Source organism: Mirounga angustirostris, unplaced genomic scaffold, assembly GCF_029215605.1.
Source record: "Mirounga angustirostris isolate CCGP_5_RB_7025 unplaced genomic scaffold, mMirAng1.0.hap1 SCAF_12, whole genome shotgun sequence".
NCBI lineage: Eukaryota > Metazoa > Chordata > Mammalia > Carnivora > Phocidae > Mirounga > Mirounga angustirostris.
This window is the reverse complement of record NW_026991720.1, coordinates 105,107,112-105,121,074: the sequence shown is the minus strand read 5'-3', so window position 1 is coordinate 105,121,074 and position 13,963 is coordinate 105,107,112. Positions and strand designations below refer to the sequence as shown.

Below are 13,963 nucleotides of genomic sequence, written 5' to 3'. Positions count from 1 at the left end.
GGTCGTCTGGCTGGGAGGAGAGCTGGGTTTTAATTCGACCCCCCCACCCCCGCCGGCGGAGGAACCCACAAGGGAAGGTATTGAAGCGGCAAAGGTGCAGCTTGTTGGAGACACAGTGGAGCGTTGCAGGGTGGCGGGGTGTTCTCCGAGAGGAGAGGTGGGCAAGGACTACACACTCAAGGGTCTTGAGTGTCAGGCTAGGAAGGCGAGCAGTACTTGAAACTCATTTCGCACCTGCTAAATTCATTCGAGCATTTTATTATTTTATTATTTATTTATTTATTTTTATAATTTTATTTATTTATTTGACAGAGAGAGAGACAGCGAGAGAGGGAACATGAGCAGGGGGACTGGGAGAGGGAGAAGCGGGCTTCCCGCGGAGCAGGGAGCCCGATGCGGGGCTCGATCCCAGGACCCTGGGATCATGACCTGAGCCGAAGGCAGACGCTTAACGACTGAGCCACCCAGGCACCCCCATTCGAGCATTTTAGAGTATACAAATCCAATTACATATTTTATTAAATCTCTTGAGACCGGGCAGGAATATTACTTCCAGATTGATAACATGGAAAATAACATTCAGCCAAAGAGGTTAACAAGGCTAGGGCTTGGTGCAGGTTGTTCTAGCTGACTTCAGTGCTGTTTGTCTCCCGACACTCTGCCATGAGATAAAGAGAACCAGGAAGGCACATGGTTATGGATTATGGAGGGCCAGGCTATGGCTGTGAGGGTGTATATTTGTGACCCAAAAAGTTGGGCTCCCCCAGGACTGAAAGAGAAGAGCTTTTTTCTTTTTCAAAGATACTCATTTATTTGACAAAGAGAGACATAGTGAGAGAGGGAACACAAGCAGGGCAGTGGGAGAGGGAGAAGCAAGCTTCCCGCTGAGCAAGGAGCCCGATGTGGGTCTCGATCCCAGGACCCCGGGATCATGACCTGAGCTGAAGGCAGACGCTTAACGACTGAGCCACCCAGGCACCCCTCTGAGTTGTTTTTTGACGCATGCCATGCAGCACTTCATACCACGCTGTGTCCATGATAAATCCAACGGGTTGACTTGCTTAATGAAGAAAAGAATTTTTTCAAACACTTTGAGTGAATTCTCAATGAATTTGTAACTTCTAGTTTCCAGGCCTATACATGATGAAGGGCCAAACCAGCTCTAGATTATAATGCCTCCTCAGAAGCACAGCCATGCTGTGTGGCCTCCTGTGGGAGACCCTGCGGGCTGTACTTTGGTGTTTCCTTGGCTGTAACTAGGTATTCTTCCAGAGCCAAATTGCTAATATTCTTTTCAGGCATATATCCCAGTTGGCTTGGAAGAATAATGGAGTTATTCTTTTGAGATGTGGATTTGGAGAAAGTTCTTTCCGATAGTCTGATAGTTAAGAACTGCTGAGAGGTCTGTCTCTGTCCATCTCATGCAGCCTCCCTGTACAATGCAACTGAGCTTTGATTATGCGGTTTTTGATATATATATATTTTAATCATTTTTTAAAAAGATTTTATTTATTTATTTGAGAGAGAGAGAATGAGAGAGAGCATGAGAGGGAGGAGGGTCAGAGGGAGAAGCAGACTCCCTGCCGAGCAGGGAGCCCGATGCAGGACTTGATCCCGGGACTCCAGGATCATGACCTGAGCCGAAGGCAGTCACTTAACCAACTGAGCCACCCAGGCACCCCGCGGTTTTTGATATTTTGGCACCCTTTCTTATTACTTGGAAAAAAATTTCCATGGAGCATCTTCCCATCTCTAATGAATTTTATTATCATTTTAGAAAAAAGCTCTTCTGGGGCGCCTGGGTGGCTCAGTCGTTAAGCATCTGCCTTCCGCTTGGTCATGATCTCAGGGTCCTGGGATCGAGTCCCACATCTGGCTCCCTGCTCGGTGGGAAGCCTGCTTCTTCCTCTCCTCCCTGCTTATGCTCTCTCTTGCTCTCTTGGTCACTATCTGTCTCTCTCTCTCAAATAAATAAATAAAATAAGATTTTATTTATTTATTTGAGAGAGAGAGAATGAGAGAGAGCATGAGAGCAAGAGAGAGCAACAACAACTCAGAGACATCTAGTTAGTTATTTGCTAGCTATTTTGTTCTCATGAGGGAGATAGTGGATGGGCGAGAGGGACAAGAAAGAAAACACTAAAGACTTCCCAGCCTTGGGAACAGGGAAAAGATTCACTAAAAACAAACAAACAACAACAACAACAACAAACCCCACACCAAGTAGTTGGAATCTAGCCAAGATGTGAGTTGGGGAAAACTATCTTTGAGCAGGCCAATTGAGGATAAATCTTCAGTTGTTCAGGGCTTTCTTGAAAACTCGAGTCTAGTGGGAAGGCATCTGTGTGAGACCCTGTCTAGGTAACCTCAGTGCCCTCCCATCTTAGTCTGGTCAGGTGTGTGTCATTTGTCTCGCTAGAACTTCTTGGATACAAAGAGGAATCCCACACAGTCTCTAAAGGACCTTACAGTCTAGTAGAGAAAATGTCCTAACATGGTTAACTCTAGCATCAGGACATGCAAAGAAAGTGCTCTGGGGCTGGAGGAGGGGAAAATTGCATCCAAAGATTTAGTGGAAGAGGTGATACTTGAGCTGGGTGAAAAAAACCAACAGGTCCACCAGGGACAAACCAGGCATCCAACAAAGTTTGGTTTATTAATCTGCTGCAAAGAGGGAACCCTAGAGAAATCTGGGTGTGTCTCATCATGAGAGTAGATAGGGAATTTTGTAAGATTTGGGATTGCACTGAATAATTCTTTTTTTTTTAAGATTATTTTTAAAAAAGATTTTATTTATTTGTCAGAGAGAGAGAGAGCGTGCACACAAGCGGGGCGGAGCGGCAGGCAGAGGGAAAAGCAGGCTCCCCACTGAGCAGGGAGCCCAATGCAGACTTGATCCCAGGACCCTGAGATCATGACCTGAACCGAAGGCAGACACTTAACGACTGAGCCACCCAGGCACCCCTGCACTGAATAATTCTGAGGAGGAGAAGTGAGGGTCAGCTTTAGATCCTTGCTGTCATGAAGTGCAGACAACTTAGTAATTGGGTCTCAGTCTTTTTTGGGGGGAGGGGCAGAGGGAGAGACACTCTCAGGCAGACTGCCCGCTGAGCTTGGAGCCTGTTGCAGGGCTCGATCTCATGACCCTGAGATCATGATGTGAGCTGAAACCAAGAGTCAGATGCTCAACCGACTGAGCCACCCAGGCACCCCGGGCCCAGTCATTTTTGTTCATGAGCTGGGGCCACAGAGGGGGCTCTAGCAAGAAGAAGGAGGCCCTCAGGACACTTTACAGCTGAGGTGCGACCTTGGGAGAAATGCTGTTTTCCATTAACCCTGCAGCTGCCTCATCAGTGTTGATTCTGAGAAACTGAATATACACCTGGACAGTGGCCAGACCATTTATAGAAATAGGCCCATGACCTGCTGTGGCTTGCCCAGAAACCAAACCCACCTCCACAGAAGCCTGCCCAGGAAGCTGACTGCTGGAATTCAGACTGCTGTGTCTAGTGACGACCAGGAAGCCACACAATGCCCCATCACAATCCACATAAGCCAGATGTACCAGCACTCGGTCAACAATTGACATCTTACCTACTTTTGTTCCCTGTTCCAACTCAGAGAACAATAAACACATGGGATGCCCCACGTCTACTTAGCTTACCTCTAGCTCCCTCAGGCCCACAGCCCCCATTAGGGCACCCCTGAGTCCCCCTTTTTCTGCCATGAATCTCTCCCCATCTCTGCCTGCCTTTGGGCCTCTGCCAAACCAAGGGAGGCAGTGACTCCCTCATTATAGCAGGCTCTGGACAAATAGCCTTTGCTTGTTTTCATTGGTTGGTGCTCGTTATTTCCCCAATAGTATGGGGGTGCAAAGAGCTCCTGGGTTGGTGAGCACGTGGAGGTACTGGTAGAATAGCGTACCCCGAGGGGCATGGAAGCTCCATGTGCCCTTCTCTACACCTTGCCCTCGGTATCTCTTCCATCAGGATGTTTCCCTGTACCCTTTATCATGTCCTTTTATAATAAATCGATAAACAGTAAACTCTTCTCCCGAGTTCTGTGAGCCGCTCTAGCAGGTTCATTGAACCCAAGGGAGGATCATGGGAACCCCGATTCATAGCCCATTAGTCCGAAGCACAGGTAACAACTTGGACTTGCTGTAGGCATCTGAAGTGTGTGTGTGGGGGGGTTCTTGTGGGACTGAGCCCTCAACCTGTGGGATCCAATGCCATCTCTGGGTAGATGGTGCCAGAGTGAGTTAAAGTGTGGGACACCCAGCTGATGTCACAGAATTGCTTGGTGTGGGGAAAACCCTCACACATCTGGTATCGGAAGTGTTGAGGGAGTGCTAGCCATGTAAGAGGAAAGGAGACACAGGAGGAGAGTGGGCTTTTCCTAAAACACAGGCTAAGGGGAGTTAGTAGTGTTCTTGGCTGCACTGCCGAGTGAGAAATATGTACATGAGTGGGAGACCCGGACTATCAGGCCTTCGTGCTGTGGTGGGAGACTAAAGACCAGATGCACTGCCTCGTTTGTGTGCGGGGATGTTGCTGCTAAATGAGTGCAGACGGTAGAGTGAAAGATAATTTCCCCCACCTCTGCTTGATGTGCCGAAGGGGCTGGAATACCTTTGGGGGTGCTTGAGACTATCAAATAGGGCCCAATCAGAAGACAGAAACAGGGTACAGGAAAGGTTGACTATAAAGAATTGTTAAGTATACTAGGGGGTTGGGGTAACAAGGGATTGGCTAGTAAAAGGAAAGAAAACTCTGAAGAATACGAGATTCTGCAGGTGCCTGCCAAGGGAACTCCCTGGAGCCAGGCAGCAAAGCCCTCTCCTCCTGCACTGCCTCCCAGCGGTTCCTTTTGCACAGCTCTGGGACCCCGGGCCACCTGGCGAGGGAGGGATGCTCAGAGGGCCTGGCTCCATCCGGCAGCGCAGGAAATGAGTCCGCGCGGGAGCTGGAGATAATACACTCACCACCGGCACAGGAGCCAACACTTTAAAACCTAAGTCGAGACGAGTACCCGTTCACATGCCAGCTACGCTGCAAGGTTCTTACCGGTAGCTTGGCTTAGTGGCAAAACCGTGCCCGGCTGCTGCTGACTCCAACCCGCAGGGTGGCCGGCAACCCGCCGGACTGTCTGGCCTCGGCTGTAAAAGGCGGGGCCGCGATCCCGGTCACTGTTAAGGTGCTACGTTTCGTTCAGACAGAGCCCAGGCGTTGCTTGTCACAGCCTTTCCGCCTTCCTCAGGGTTTGAGTAACACAGGCGCTGGAGAGGAGGAAGTCTCAGAAAGGGGCTTCATTGAGACCCTGGGAATGAAGGGGCAAATTGAGAAAGAGAAAGGGAGGTGGCTTCGCCCCGCAGGCCCCGCCCCACCCACTGGCCACGCCCCAGAGCCCCTCCTCCACCAATATGCAGGCCCCGCCCTCACCTTCCTGCCGGCCCCGCCCCCATCCTCATCCGGTCCTCACCTTCCCGGGGCCCCGTTCCACCCGGCCGGGCGCTCTTCTCCTCACTGGCCCCGCCCCATCTCACAGGCCCCGCCCTCACCTTCCTGCCGGCCCCGTCCCACCCCGCCGGGCCCTCTTCTCCTCACTGGCCCCGCCCCATCTCACAGGCCCCGCCCTCACCTTCCTGCCGGCCCCGTCCCACCCCGCCGGGCCCTCTTCTCCTCACTGGCCCCGCCCCATCTCAAGGCCCGCCCCCACCTTCCTGACGGCCCCGCCCTCACCTTCCTGCCGGCCCCATTCCACCCGGCCGGGCGCTCTTCTTCTCACTGGCCCCGCCCCATCTCACAGGCCCCGCCCTCACCTTCCTGCCGGCCCCGTCCCACCCCGCCGGGCGCTCTTCTCCTCACTGGCCCCGCCCCATCTCAAGGCCCCGCCCCCACCTTCCTGCCGGCCCCGCCCTCACCTTCCTGCCGGCCCCGTTCCACCCGGCCGGGCGCTCTTCTCCTCACTGGCCCCGCCCCATCTCAAGGCCCCGCCCCCACCTTCCTGCCGGCCCCGCCCTCACCTTCCTGCCGGCCCCGTCCCACCCCGCCGGGCCCTCTTCTCCTCACTGGCCCCGCCCCATCTCAAGGCCCCGCCCCCACCTTCCTGCCGGCCCCGCCCTCACCTTCCTGCCGGCCCCGTTCCACCCGGCCGGGCGCTCTTCTCCTCACTGGCCCCGCCCCATCCCAAAGGCTCCGCCCTCCCCTTCCTGCCAGCCCTGCCCCCTTCCCTTTCCCGTCCCCACTTTCCTGCCCTTCCCCACAGACCCGCCCTCACCTTCCTGCCTGCCCGCCCTCCCCTACCCACCGGCCCCGCCCCTTCCCGATAGTCCCGTTCCTCCCACCAGCCCGGCCTCTTCTCCCTTCCTGTCGTCTACCTTGCTGCCGGCCCCGCCCTTCCTCCCTGCTAGTCCCGCCCCTTCCCGCAGGCCCCGCCTTCCAGCCCTCCCCTCCCCGCCAGCCACGCCCTCACCATACCCACAGCCCTTCCCGCGAGTCCCGCCCCTCCCACTGGCCCCCGCCCCTCCCACAGGCCACGCCCCTCACCTTCTGGCTGGCCCCTCCCCCGTTTCCTACCGCCCCGAGCGTGGCCCTCCCGAGCGCGAGGAGGCCGGGAAGTTGGCCGCCCTAAAGATGGCGGCAGAATTGAAAAGCTGGAGCCGCTCCTGTGGCCCTGGGGGGCAGGGGACGGCACGGGGGCGGGGCAGGCGCGCTCTCGCCGTCCCTGAAGGGCGTGGGGCGGGACTGGGGCGGCCTGAGGGGGCGGGGCAGAGCGGGCGCGTTCCCGGCGGCCCTGAGGGGTGGGGGCGGGGCGCGGGGCGGGGCGCGGGGCGCGGGGCGGGGCCGCGCCTCGGCCCGGAAGTGCGGGGTGCGGGGTGCGGGGCGCGGACGTCCCCTGGCGGCCGCGGACGGAGAGTGCGGCCGCGCGGGCGGGAGGCGCAGGAGCGGCGGCGGCGGCGGCCGCGGGGCCGGGCGAGCATGTAGCGGCCACGGGCGGCGCGGGGCTCCCGGGGCGGGCCGGGCCGCGGGGGCCGCTCGCGGCGACATGGAGGAGGAGGGCAAGAAGGGCAAGAAGGTGAGCGTGCGCGGGCGCGTGCTCCCGAGGGCCGGGCGGGGGCCGGGCGGGGGCCGGGCGGGGGGCGGGCTGGACCCCAGGGCCGGGCGGCGGGGCCGGCGCCGGGGGTGCACCGGGAGGGTCCCTCGGGGCCGCCCTTCGGCCAGCCGGCTGGGGCGCGGGGCGGCCCCACCGAGGGAGGTCTGACCGGAGGTCAGGCGCGGAGGGGTCGGGGGGCGCACACTGTGGGGGGAGAGCGTGGCCGGCGGGCCGGGGCTCCCCGGTGCACGGCGCGCGGTCGGGCCCGGCACTGGGCCGCGGGGCCGGTCTCCGCGGACGGGGTGGGAGACGAGCCCCCGGACAACGGGGTTAGGTGGTCCTCCGGCCGGCCCGCGCGGCGGGGGAGGAAGGGCCACGCCTTTCCGCCCCTTCCGGCCAGTGAGCCCCCGAACCCCGGCTTTGCACATGCCATGCCCGCGGGTCGGTGAGCAGGGGCTGCAGCGGAGCTGGCCCGCTCAGGGGCCGGGAAGTTTCCCAGGGCCGGTGTCCTCGAGACAATGGGGAGGCAGCTGCCTGGTTGACTTCAGCTTCGTGATGCCGAGTGAAAACAAGAGCTGTGCCTCGCGGTCCAGCCCGATCGCGGGCGCGCTTCGGCGCGAATTGTCGCCGAGCGCGTTCAGTGACGTTACGCTTGGCGGTTGGATTTCGGACACAGTTCGGGAGGCTCCTTAGTTCGTGTAGTTTTGAGAATGTGGCTTTAATTATAGGCTAGAGCAGTGGCAAAGAAACTCGTTTCCAGCAGACCGTAGTAGCTAAGCTGCGTTAAAATGGAAAACGGGTTTCAATGAAAGGTCTCTTTCGGGGAGAGGATTTTTAATGTGCTGGATTTCGTTAGTGTGCACCTCTCTGTGCCAGTTTCAGACAGACTTTGGTAGGTCCTCCGATCGTACAGCCCGTGCTGGCTGGAGCCAGCTGCGCCCTTCACTCGACTCATCCCCTCGTTTCACAAGGTGCCCACTTTTGAAAGGTTGTATTTGAAATCCGGTGTGGCCCGTGGTCCTCAGGGGATCGTGTGGTGCTTTCCCTCTCGCTTTCTTTCCTCCTCGTGTTATGTCGGGAACGTGCGTCTCATTAAAGTGTGCTACCAGTTGCAGTTACTTAAGTCTGGAAAACAGCCCGAGAAAGCGATTCAGCCTGCAAGCGCTAGACTGCAGAGGGATGCTGCCCACCCTAAAGGGGGAGAGCTGAGTAGAAGGCTCCGGAAGAAAGTCAGCCCATTGCATCCCTCCCTATTACAGGCAGGCAGGCAGGTGGGCAGGACCCACGCAGGAGCGCCTGTCCCCAGCGCTCTTGGCTGCCGGTGTTAGTCCTGGCCCAGCAGATCACCAGTCTTGGCCTCGAAGCATCTTCCACACTCAGGCCAGATGGTGCTATGTCCGTTCACTCCCTTTGAACGGACGCTAACCTATCTGTGATGAGGAGGCATGGGATAGACTGACTCCTTTTAGGGCCCTTTACGAGGTTTGGTAGAAACATCAGAATATTCAGCAGTGTTGGGAGAGACAAAGAATGAGTGAGACATTCCTGAAATAGAAGTGAGAATTTTTTAGTTGGGGGCAGTTTAAGATTTAGGCCTAGAGGGGCACATGGGTGGCTCAGTCGTTAAGCGTCTGCCTTCGGCTCAGGTCATGATCCCGGGGTCCTGGATCGAGCCCCGCATGGGGCTCCCTGCTCGGTGGGAAGCCTGCTTCTCCCTCTCCCACTCCCCCTGCTTGTGTTCCCTCTCTCGCTGGGTCTCTCTCTGTCAAATAAATAAATAAATAAATAATCTTAAAAAAAAAAAAGATTTAGGCCTAGAGAAGGTTAATGATGAATTTCATTGTGTCTGTTAGAGAAGATAATCACTTGTTACATAGTAGCCTAAGCCAGGAGCTCTGTGTTTTCTCTGTATTCTGCCCCTGCCCTAGCTCATTTTCCCACAGGCAGGCCAGCCGACAGCTCTGGAGTGTGAATTCCTATCCAGGCCACAACTTAGCACACTTTCCCTCTTGCTCTCTGCCAATCTCAAGCAGGCAGAGCCTGTCTGCTCTGCTTCTCCGTTCCATGTGAGGTCACCTCCAACTCATGAAATTTGGTGCTTACATTGTTCTCTTTATGGTCAATTAACCAGATTAATCTATTTTAAAAGTTATATCCACATTCAAGCTAAAATAGCAGAAGTAATGACCTAATAGTTTTATGAAAGTACAGTTTGGGGGCACCTGGGTGACTCAATTGGTTAAGCGACTGTCTTTGACTGAGGTCATGATCCTGGGGTCCTGGGATCCAGCCCCGCATCTGGCTCCCTGCTCAGCGAGGAGCCTGCTTCTCCCTCTGTGTGCTGTTCCCCCTGCTTGTGCTTTCTCTGTCAAATAAATAAAATCTTTTTTTTTTTAAGATTTTATTTATTTATTTGACTGAGAGAGACATAGCGAGAGAGGGAACACAAGCAGGGGGAGTGGGAGAGGGAGAAGCAGGCTTCCCGCGGAGCAGAGAGCCCGATGGGAGCAGAGAGCCCGATGCGGGGCTCGATCCCAGGACCCTGGGACCATGACCTGAGCTGAAGGCAGACGCTTAACGACTGAGCCACCCAGGCGTCCCTCAAATAAATAAAATCTTAAAAAAAAGAAAGTACAGTTTGGACATTTAAATTATCTCTTCAAGTTAGCTCTCTCAAAATTGCAGATTTAACCTTTATTTTTAATTTTAATTTTATTTTTTTTTTAAGTAAGCTCTAGGCCCATCATGCGGCTTGAACTCATGACCCTGAGATCAAGAGTCGCATGCTGTACCGACCGAGCAAGCCAGGTGCTGCCAGATTTAACCTTTAAAAATGTGGATTGGTAGGCTTTTTCAGGTCTTCAGACACTTGTCCTGGTGTTTTGTCAAGCAGTTATTCAGGTTTGTTCTAATGTGGCCCATTTATTTCCTTAGCATAGGAGTCAGTTAGCTGCCAGAGAATAAGTAGAACAGAGTGGGTTTCATATAAAGTGGCCCCAGGTACAGCGCTGCCCTTTCTTTCTTTCTTTCTTTCTTTCTTTCTTTCTTTCTTTCTTTCTTTCTTTCTTTCTTCCTTCCTTCCTTCCTTCCTTCCTTCCTTCCTTCCTTCCTTCCTTCCTTCCTTTCTTTCTTTCTTCTTTTTTGAGTGGGGTGGGGTGGGGTGGGGAGAAGAGAAGAGAGGGAGAGAGAATCTTAAGCAGACTCCATGCCCAGCCCAGAGCCCGATACGGGGCTCGATCTCACCACCCTGAGATCATGACCTGAGCTGAAATCAGGAGTCGGATGCTTAGCCGACTGAGCCACCCAGGCGCCCTCAGCCCTGTCCTTTCCTAGGCTACCCTAGCACATAGGATGAGGGTGACCTGAGCCCTTCTAATGTCCTTTGGAAAGTCCTGGCTGATGGGGATGTGGGAGGAGCCGGTCAGGAAATGAGCACGTCCTGGTGCATCTGGGGGATTCGTGTGTGGACCAAGAAGTCCACAGGCTCCTAGGGGCATGGGGCCTGGGGAGTAGGAATGACCACTGGGGGGTCACTCTCTCCACCCACATGTCCCCAGAGTGACTGATATCTTTCAGACCACAAATCCTGATTTGGGGTTTGGAGAATAAGGCTGCCTCCTTATAAAATGGACCCGAGTTCCATGAGTTCTGACACTGTTCCGTCAGGATGTAATTCTTTTTTGTGAGAAACTTAGGTGTATGCGTGAGTTGGATCATATGCTTGATCGGACGAGGACCCCAGCCTGTGGGAGGTCACCACCAGGCCTCTATGCTGTTCGGGTCCCGGCTTCTGCTGCTGGTCACACCTCTGGCAGCCATGCTTTCAACCTGAATGGCTAAATATTTTTATGTTAGGTTACTTTATTGTGCATTCCATAAATGGAAAAAAAGAAAGGTTATAAGGTACCCTGGAAATGTAGGACTGGATGTTAAGTAATAGCAGGGAGTTATTATTAATTTTGTTAGATAGAATGTCTGTATTACGTTTGGTCGAGTTCTGAGCTGATAGACAGACACGCTGAGCTATTTATAGGTAAAATCGTGGGATTCCTGAGATTGGCTTTACTCAGACTGGAAACACAACAGAGAGGAGATAGCTGAATGCTGTGGTCGTGGGTGTTCCCCATCCATTATTCTGTTTACTTGTGTGAATTTTTGAGTTTTCATATAAAAAGTGGGGAGAAAGCGATCCACCAGGTTATAGGCCCTGAATCATCAGCTCCTGTAGCTGCTGGACCATCCTCCCGGCAGTGTCTGTGAGGAACTGGGGGCTTGGCTGGACCAGTGTCTTTATACCCTTGTGGCTCCAGCTGTCAGCCAGCCTTCTCCACAGACGTGTGTGTGTGTATGTGTGTAGCTGAAATGGTACTTCATATAAGCAGTGCACTATGAGTTTTTTACTCTGTTCTTTTCTGGTTTTCCCATTAAACAAGTGCCAGTCACGATGTGTCACAGCCGTAACGTGGGTTAACACAGGGGCTTTGGGGTCTGTTTTATCTTTCCTCTCGGGGAGGTTTCACAGTGACTCTTGGGTGACCATGTGGTGACACCGAGCTGGGAGGCGGGCAGACAGGGACAAGAGGTGCCTGGCAGAGACCGTAGGGCCGGTGGAGGCCAGCAAGGCTCGTTTCGCTCTGATTTGGGGAGTTACTACTTATATAGTACCTGGTATTTGTCCATTTTCAACGTAAGGAACCGTAGTAGGGTCGCGGCCACCTTCAGACCCCATGACCCACTGGCCATGGTAGTGGCTCGAACCTCACGGGGCTTCTCTGTTCCTGCTCAGAGCATCGTTTGGGAAGAGCACCCTGGAGAGGAACACATTTCTTTCAGCGATGGTACCGCCGAGGGGACCGCTCTGAAGCGAGAGGGGCTGTCAGCATTGTGCCCGTGAGGTCGGGGACAAGTGCCTTCCATGGCGATGGGCTCGGTGACTGTGGTCACTGTGGGTCTTCCGTGTCTTCCTTTCTGTCAGCAGCAGCACCAGCCCGGCTCATCCCCACTCTCTGGTGAGAGTCAACAGCCAAGTCCTGCGGATCTGACAGCACGAAATCCTCCTGTTCCTTTATCCGAGCTCCTAGGACATGCTTTGCGCCTTTCAGAGCAGGGCTGAGGCCGCTGCGTCCTGTTTGGAGAGCAAGTGCCCACACAGCGCGGGAGAAGGGGACGCGGTGGGCGTCAGTGCATCCTGCACAGGGCCCGTGTGCATGGCGTTCAGAAGTGGGAGAGGTGCTGGGGGGGCCCTGAGCCCGGTGGAGGTGGGGGTTGGTCCTGGGTGCCGCGGAAGCTGCTGGGGATGTTTGTCTCTCCTTCTGACAGCGCCAGGACCAGATGCCGGGGACACAGATGAGCTCTATGGTCACAGGGCTGGAAGTGGGCCTCAGAGGACCCATGAGAGTGGAACTTTAGAGAAAGCGCGCTTTGATGAGAGCAAATCAGGACCCTTTTTGTTATGAAGGCATCAAGTACAAGCGTAGAGAAGATCCTGTAATAAAGCTCCTGTGCCCCAACCTCAGACATCATCAGTGCGCCAACAGCTTGTTTCTCATCCACCCCCGCTCCCCAGGTGCTCTGGGCTGAACCATTTTCCCCTCAAATCCACGGGGTGGAGTCCTGACCTCAGAACGGGACTGTATTTGGAGAGGGGTCTTCAAGAGGTGATTGAGGTAAAACGAGGTCACTAGGGTGGGCTCTACTCCAGTGTGACTGGGGTCCTCATCAGAAGAGGACATCAGGATGCAGACACACACGGAGGGACGACCACAAGAGGACCCGGGGAGGAGACGGCCATCTGCACGCCCAGGACAGGCCTCAGGAGGGACCGGCCCTGCCACACCTGGATCTGGGGCGTCCAGGACTGAGAGAGAATAGATGTGTGAGCCACCCAGTCCGGTGCTTTGTTAAAGCAGACTAAGACAGGTTATTTGGAAGCAAACCCTGGAGATCAGGGAGATGTGGCAGGAGTCCTGTGCGAGGACCATGTTGGGGAGCATTGGTCTTAGTCTAACCCAGAGGTTCTGAGCACCCGGTCTCTACGGTCACCTGACACACAGACAGGCTACTCAGAGTTGCAGGATGACCTGCGCGGTGCTCTGTGTCCTGACCCGCGGTCCATGCTGGCCCCTCCCGCTGCCAAGCTCTTGCTCTCCTCCCGCAGCCCAAGAAGAGCAGCTGCTTTTCATGGTTATGCAGGGAGTTTAGGTTTGGATTTGTCAAGTTAGAAATAGGAAGGAAATTTTCCCCTTAGCTCTGGCCCAGTGCCAGAAATGTTACTCTTTTTCCTCGGAAGTGTGCCTGAATGAATAGTAGCCGTTTTTTTGCCGGGCTTGTGCCAAGAATTAGGGCATTTGATTGTGGGCATTGGATGCGTGCAGTGGAAATAATCCCCTTCACTAAGTGCAGCAGGATGTTGGGATTTAGGCTTTTGTCCGAGGCTTAGGATGGTGGGTATCTTGTAACCTGGGAGGTGGGAAGGATCGTTGAACTCTGAAAGCGAGCATGGTCAGCGTGGCCGTGCCGAGCTCCTGTCCTTACAGTGGAGCAGCCCCCTCATGCGGGACCCGCTGATTCACCTGCTGCCTCTTGTGACTCGGGGAAGAAAGACACACACTTCTTTGACTCGTCACAGTTCCCCACACTGTCGGACCCACAACCCACTATGCCTCCTGTGCGTCCTCACCACTAACTGCAGTCCCGTGTGCTCTAGAACATTCCACGTTCTCTTGCTGTCCACCTGGCGCCGACGCAGCTTACGGGTCTAATGCTTGGACAGACCTGTGTGTCAGGTCTGTCATCCAGCGGGTCCCATGTCAGCGGATGTCCTAGGTCTAATTGCCAGGAGACATGTCCCTGTCAGTGGCTGTCACTG

At 55.0% G+C, this 13,963-nt stretch overlaps 1 protein-coding gene and 1 long non-coding RNA gene across 5 annotated transcripts in view; one reads left to right on the top strand and one right to left on the bottom strand.

Annotated features, from left to right (window-relative positions):
* Positions 1 to 33: 33 nt before the first annotated feature.
* On the bottom strand, positions 34 to 6,744 carry LOC135362137 (uncharacterized). Its single transcript, XR_010406643.1, has 3 exons — positions 6,549 to 6,744; positions 5,067 to 5,319; positions 34 to 658 (listed from the first exon to the last, which is right to left on the bottom strand). It is a non-coding gene; the product is annotated as an uncharacterized LOC135362137 (long non-coding RNA).
* A 167-nt stretch (positions 6,745 to 6,911) lies between these two features.
* The window catches only part of CCM2 (CCM2 scaffold protein), a 46,941-nt gene continuing 39,889 nt past the window's right edge, over positions 6,912 to 13,963 (top strand). For 2 of the 4 annotated variants that reach the window (XM_064575517.1, XM_064575514.1), the window contains exon 1: positions 6,912 to 7,077. In XM_064575517.1, the coding sequence (XP_064431587.1) occupies positions 7,048 to 7,077 (30 nt within the window). In that variant the 5' untranslated portion in view covers positions 6,912 to 7,047. The remainder of the gene's footprint in view (positions 7,078 to 13,963) is intronic. The other 2 variants (XM_064575518.1, XM_064575515.1) reach the window with 2 other exon arrangements.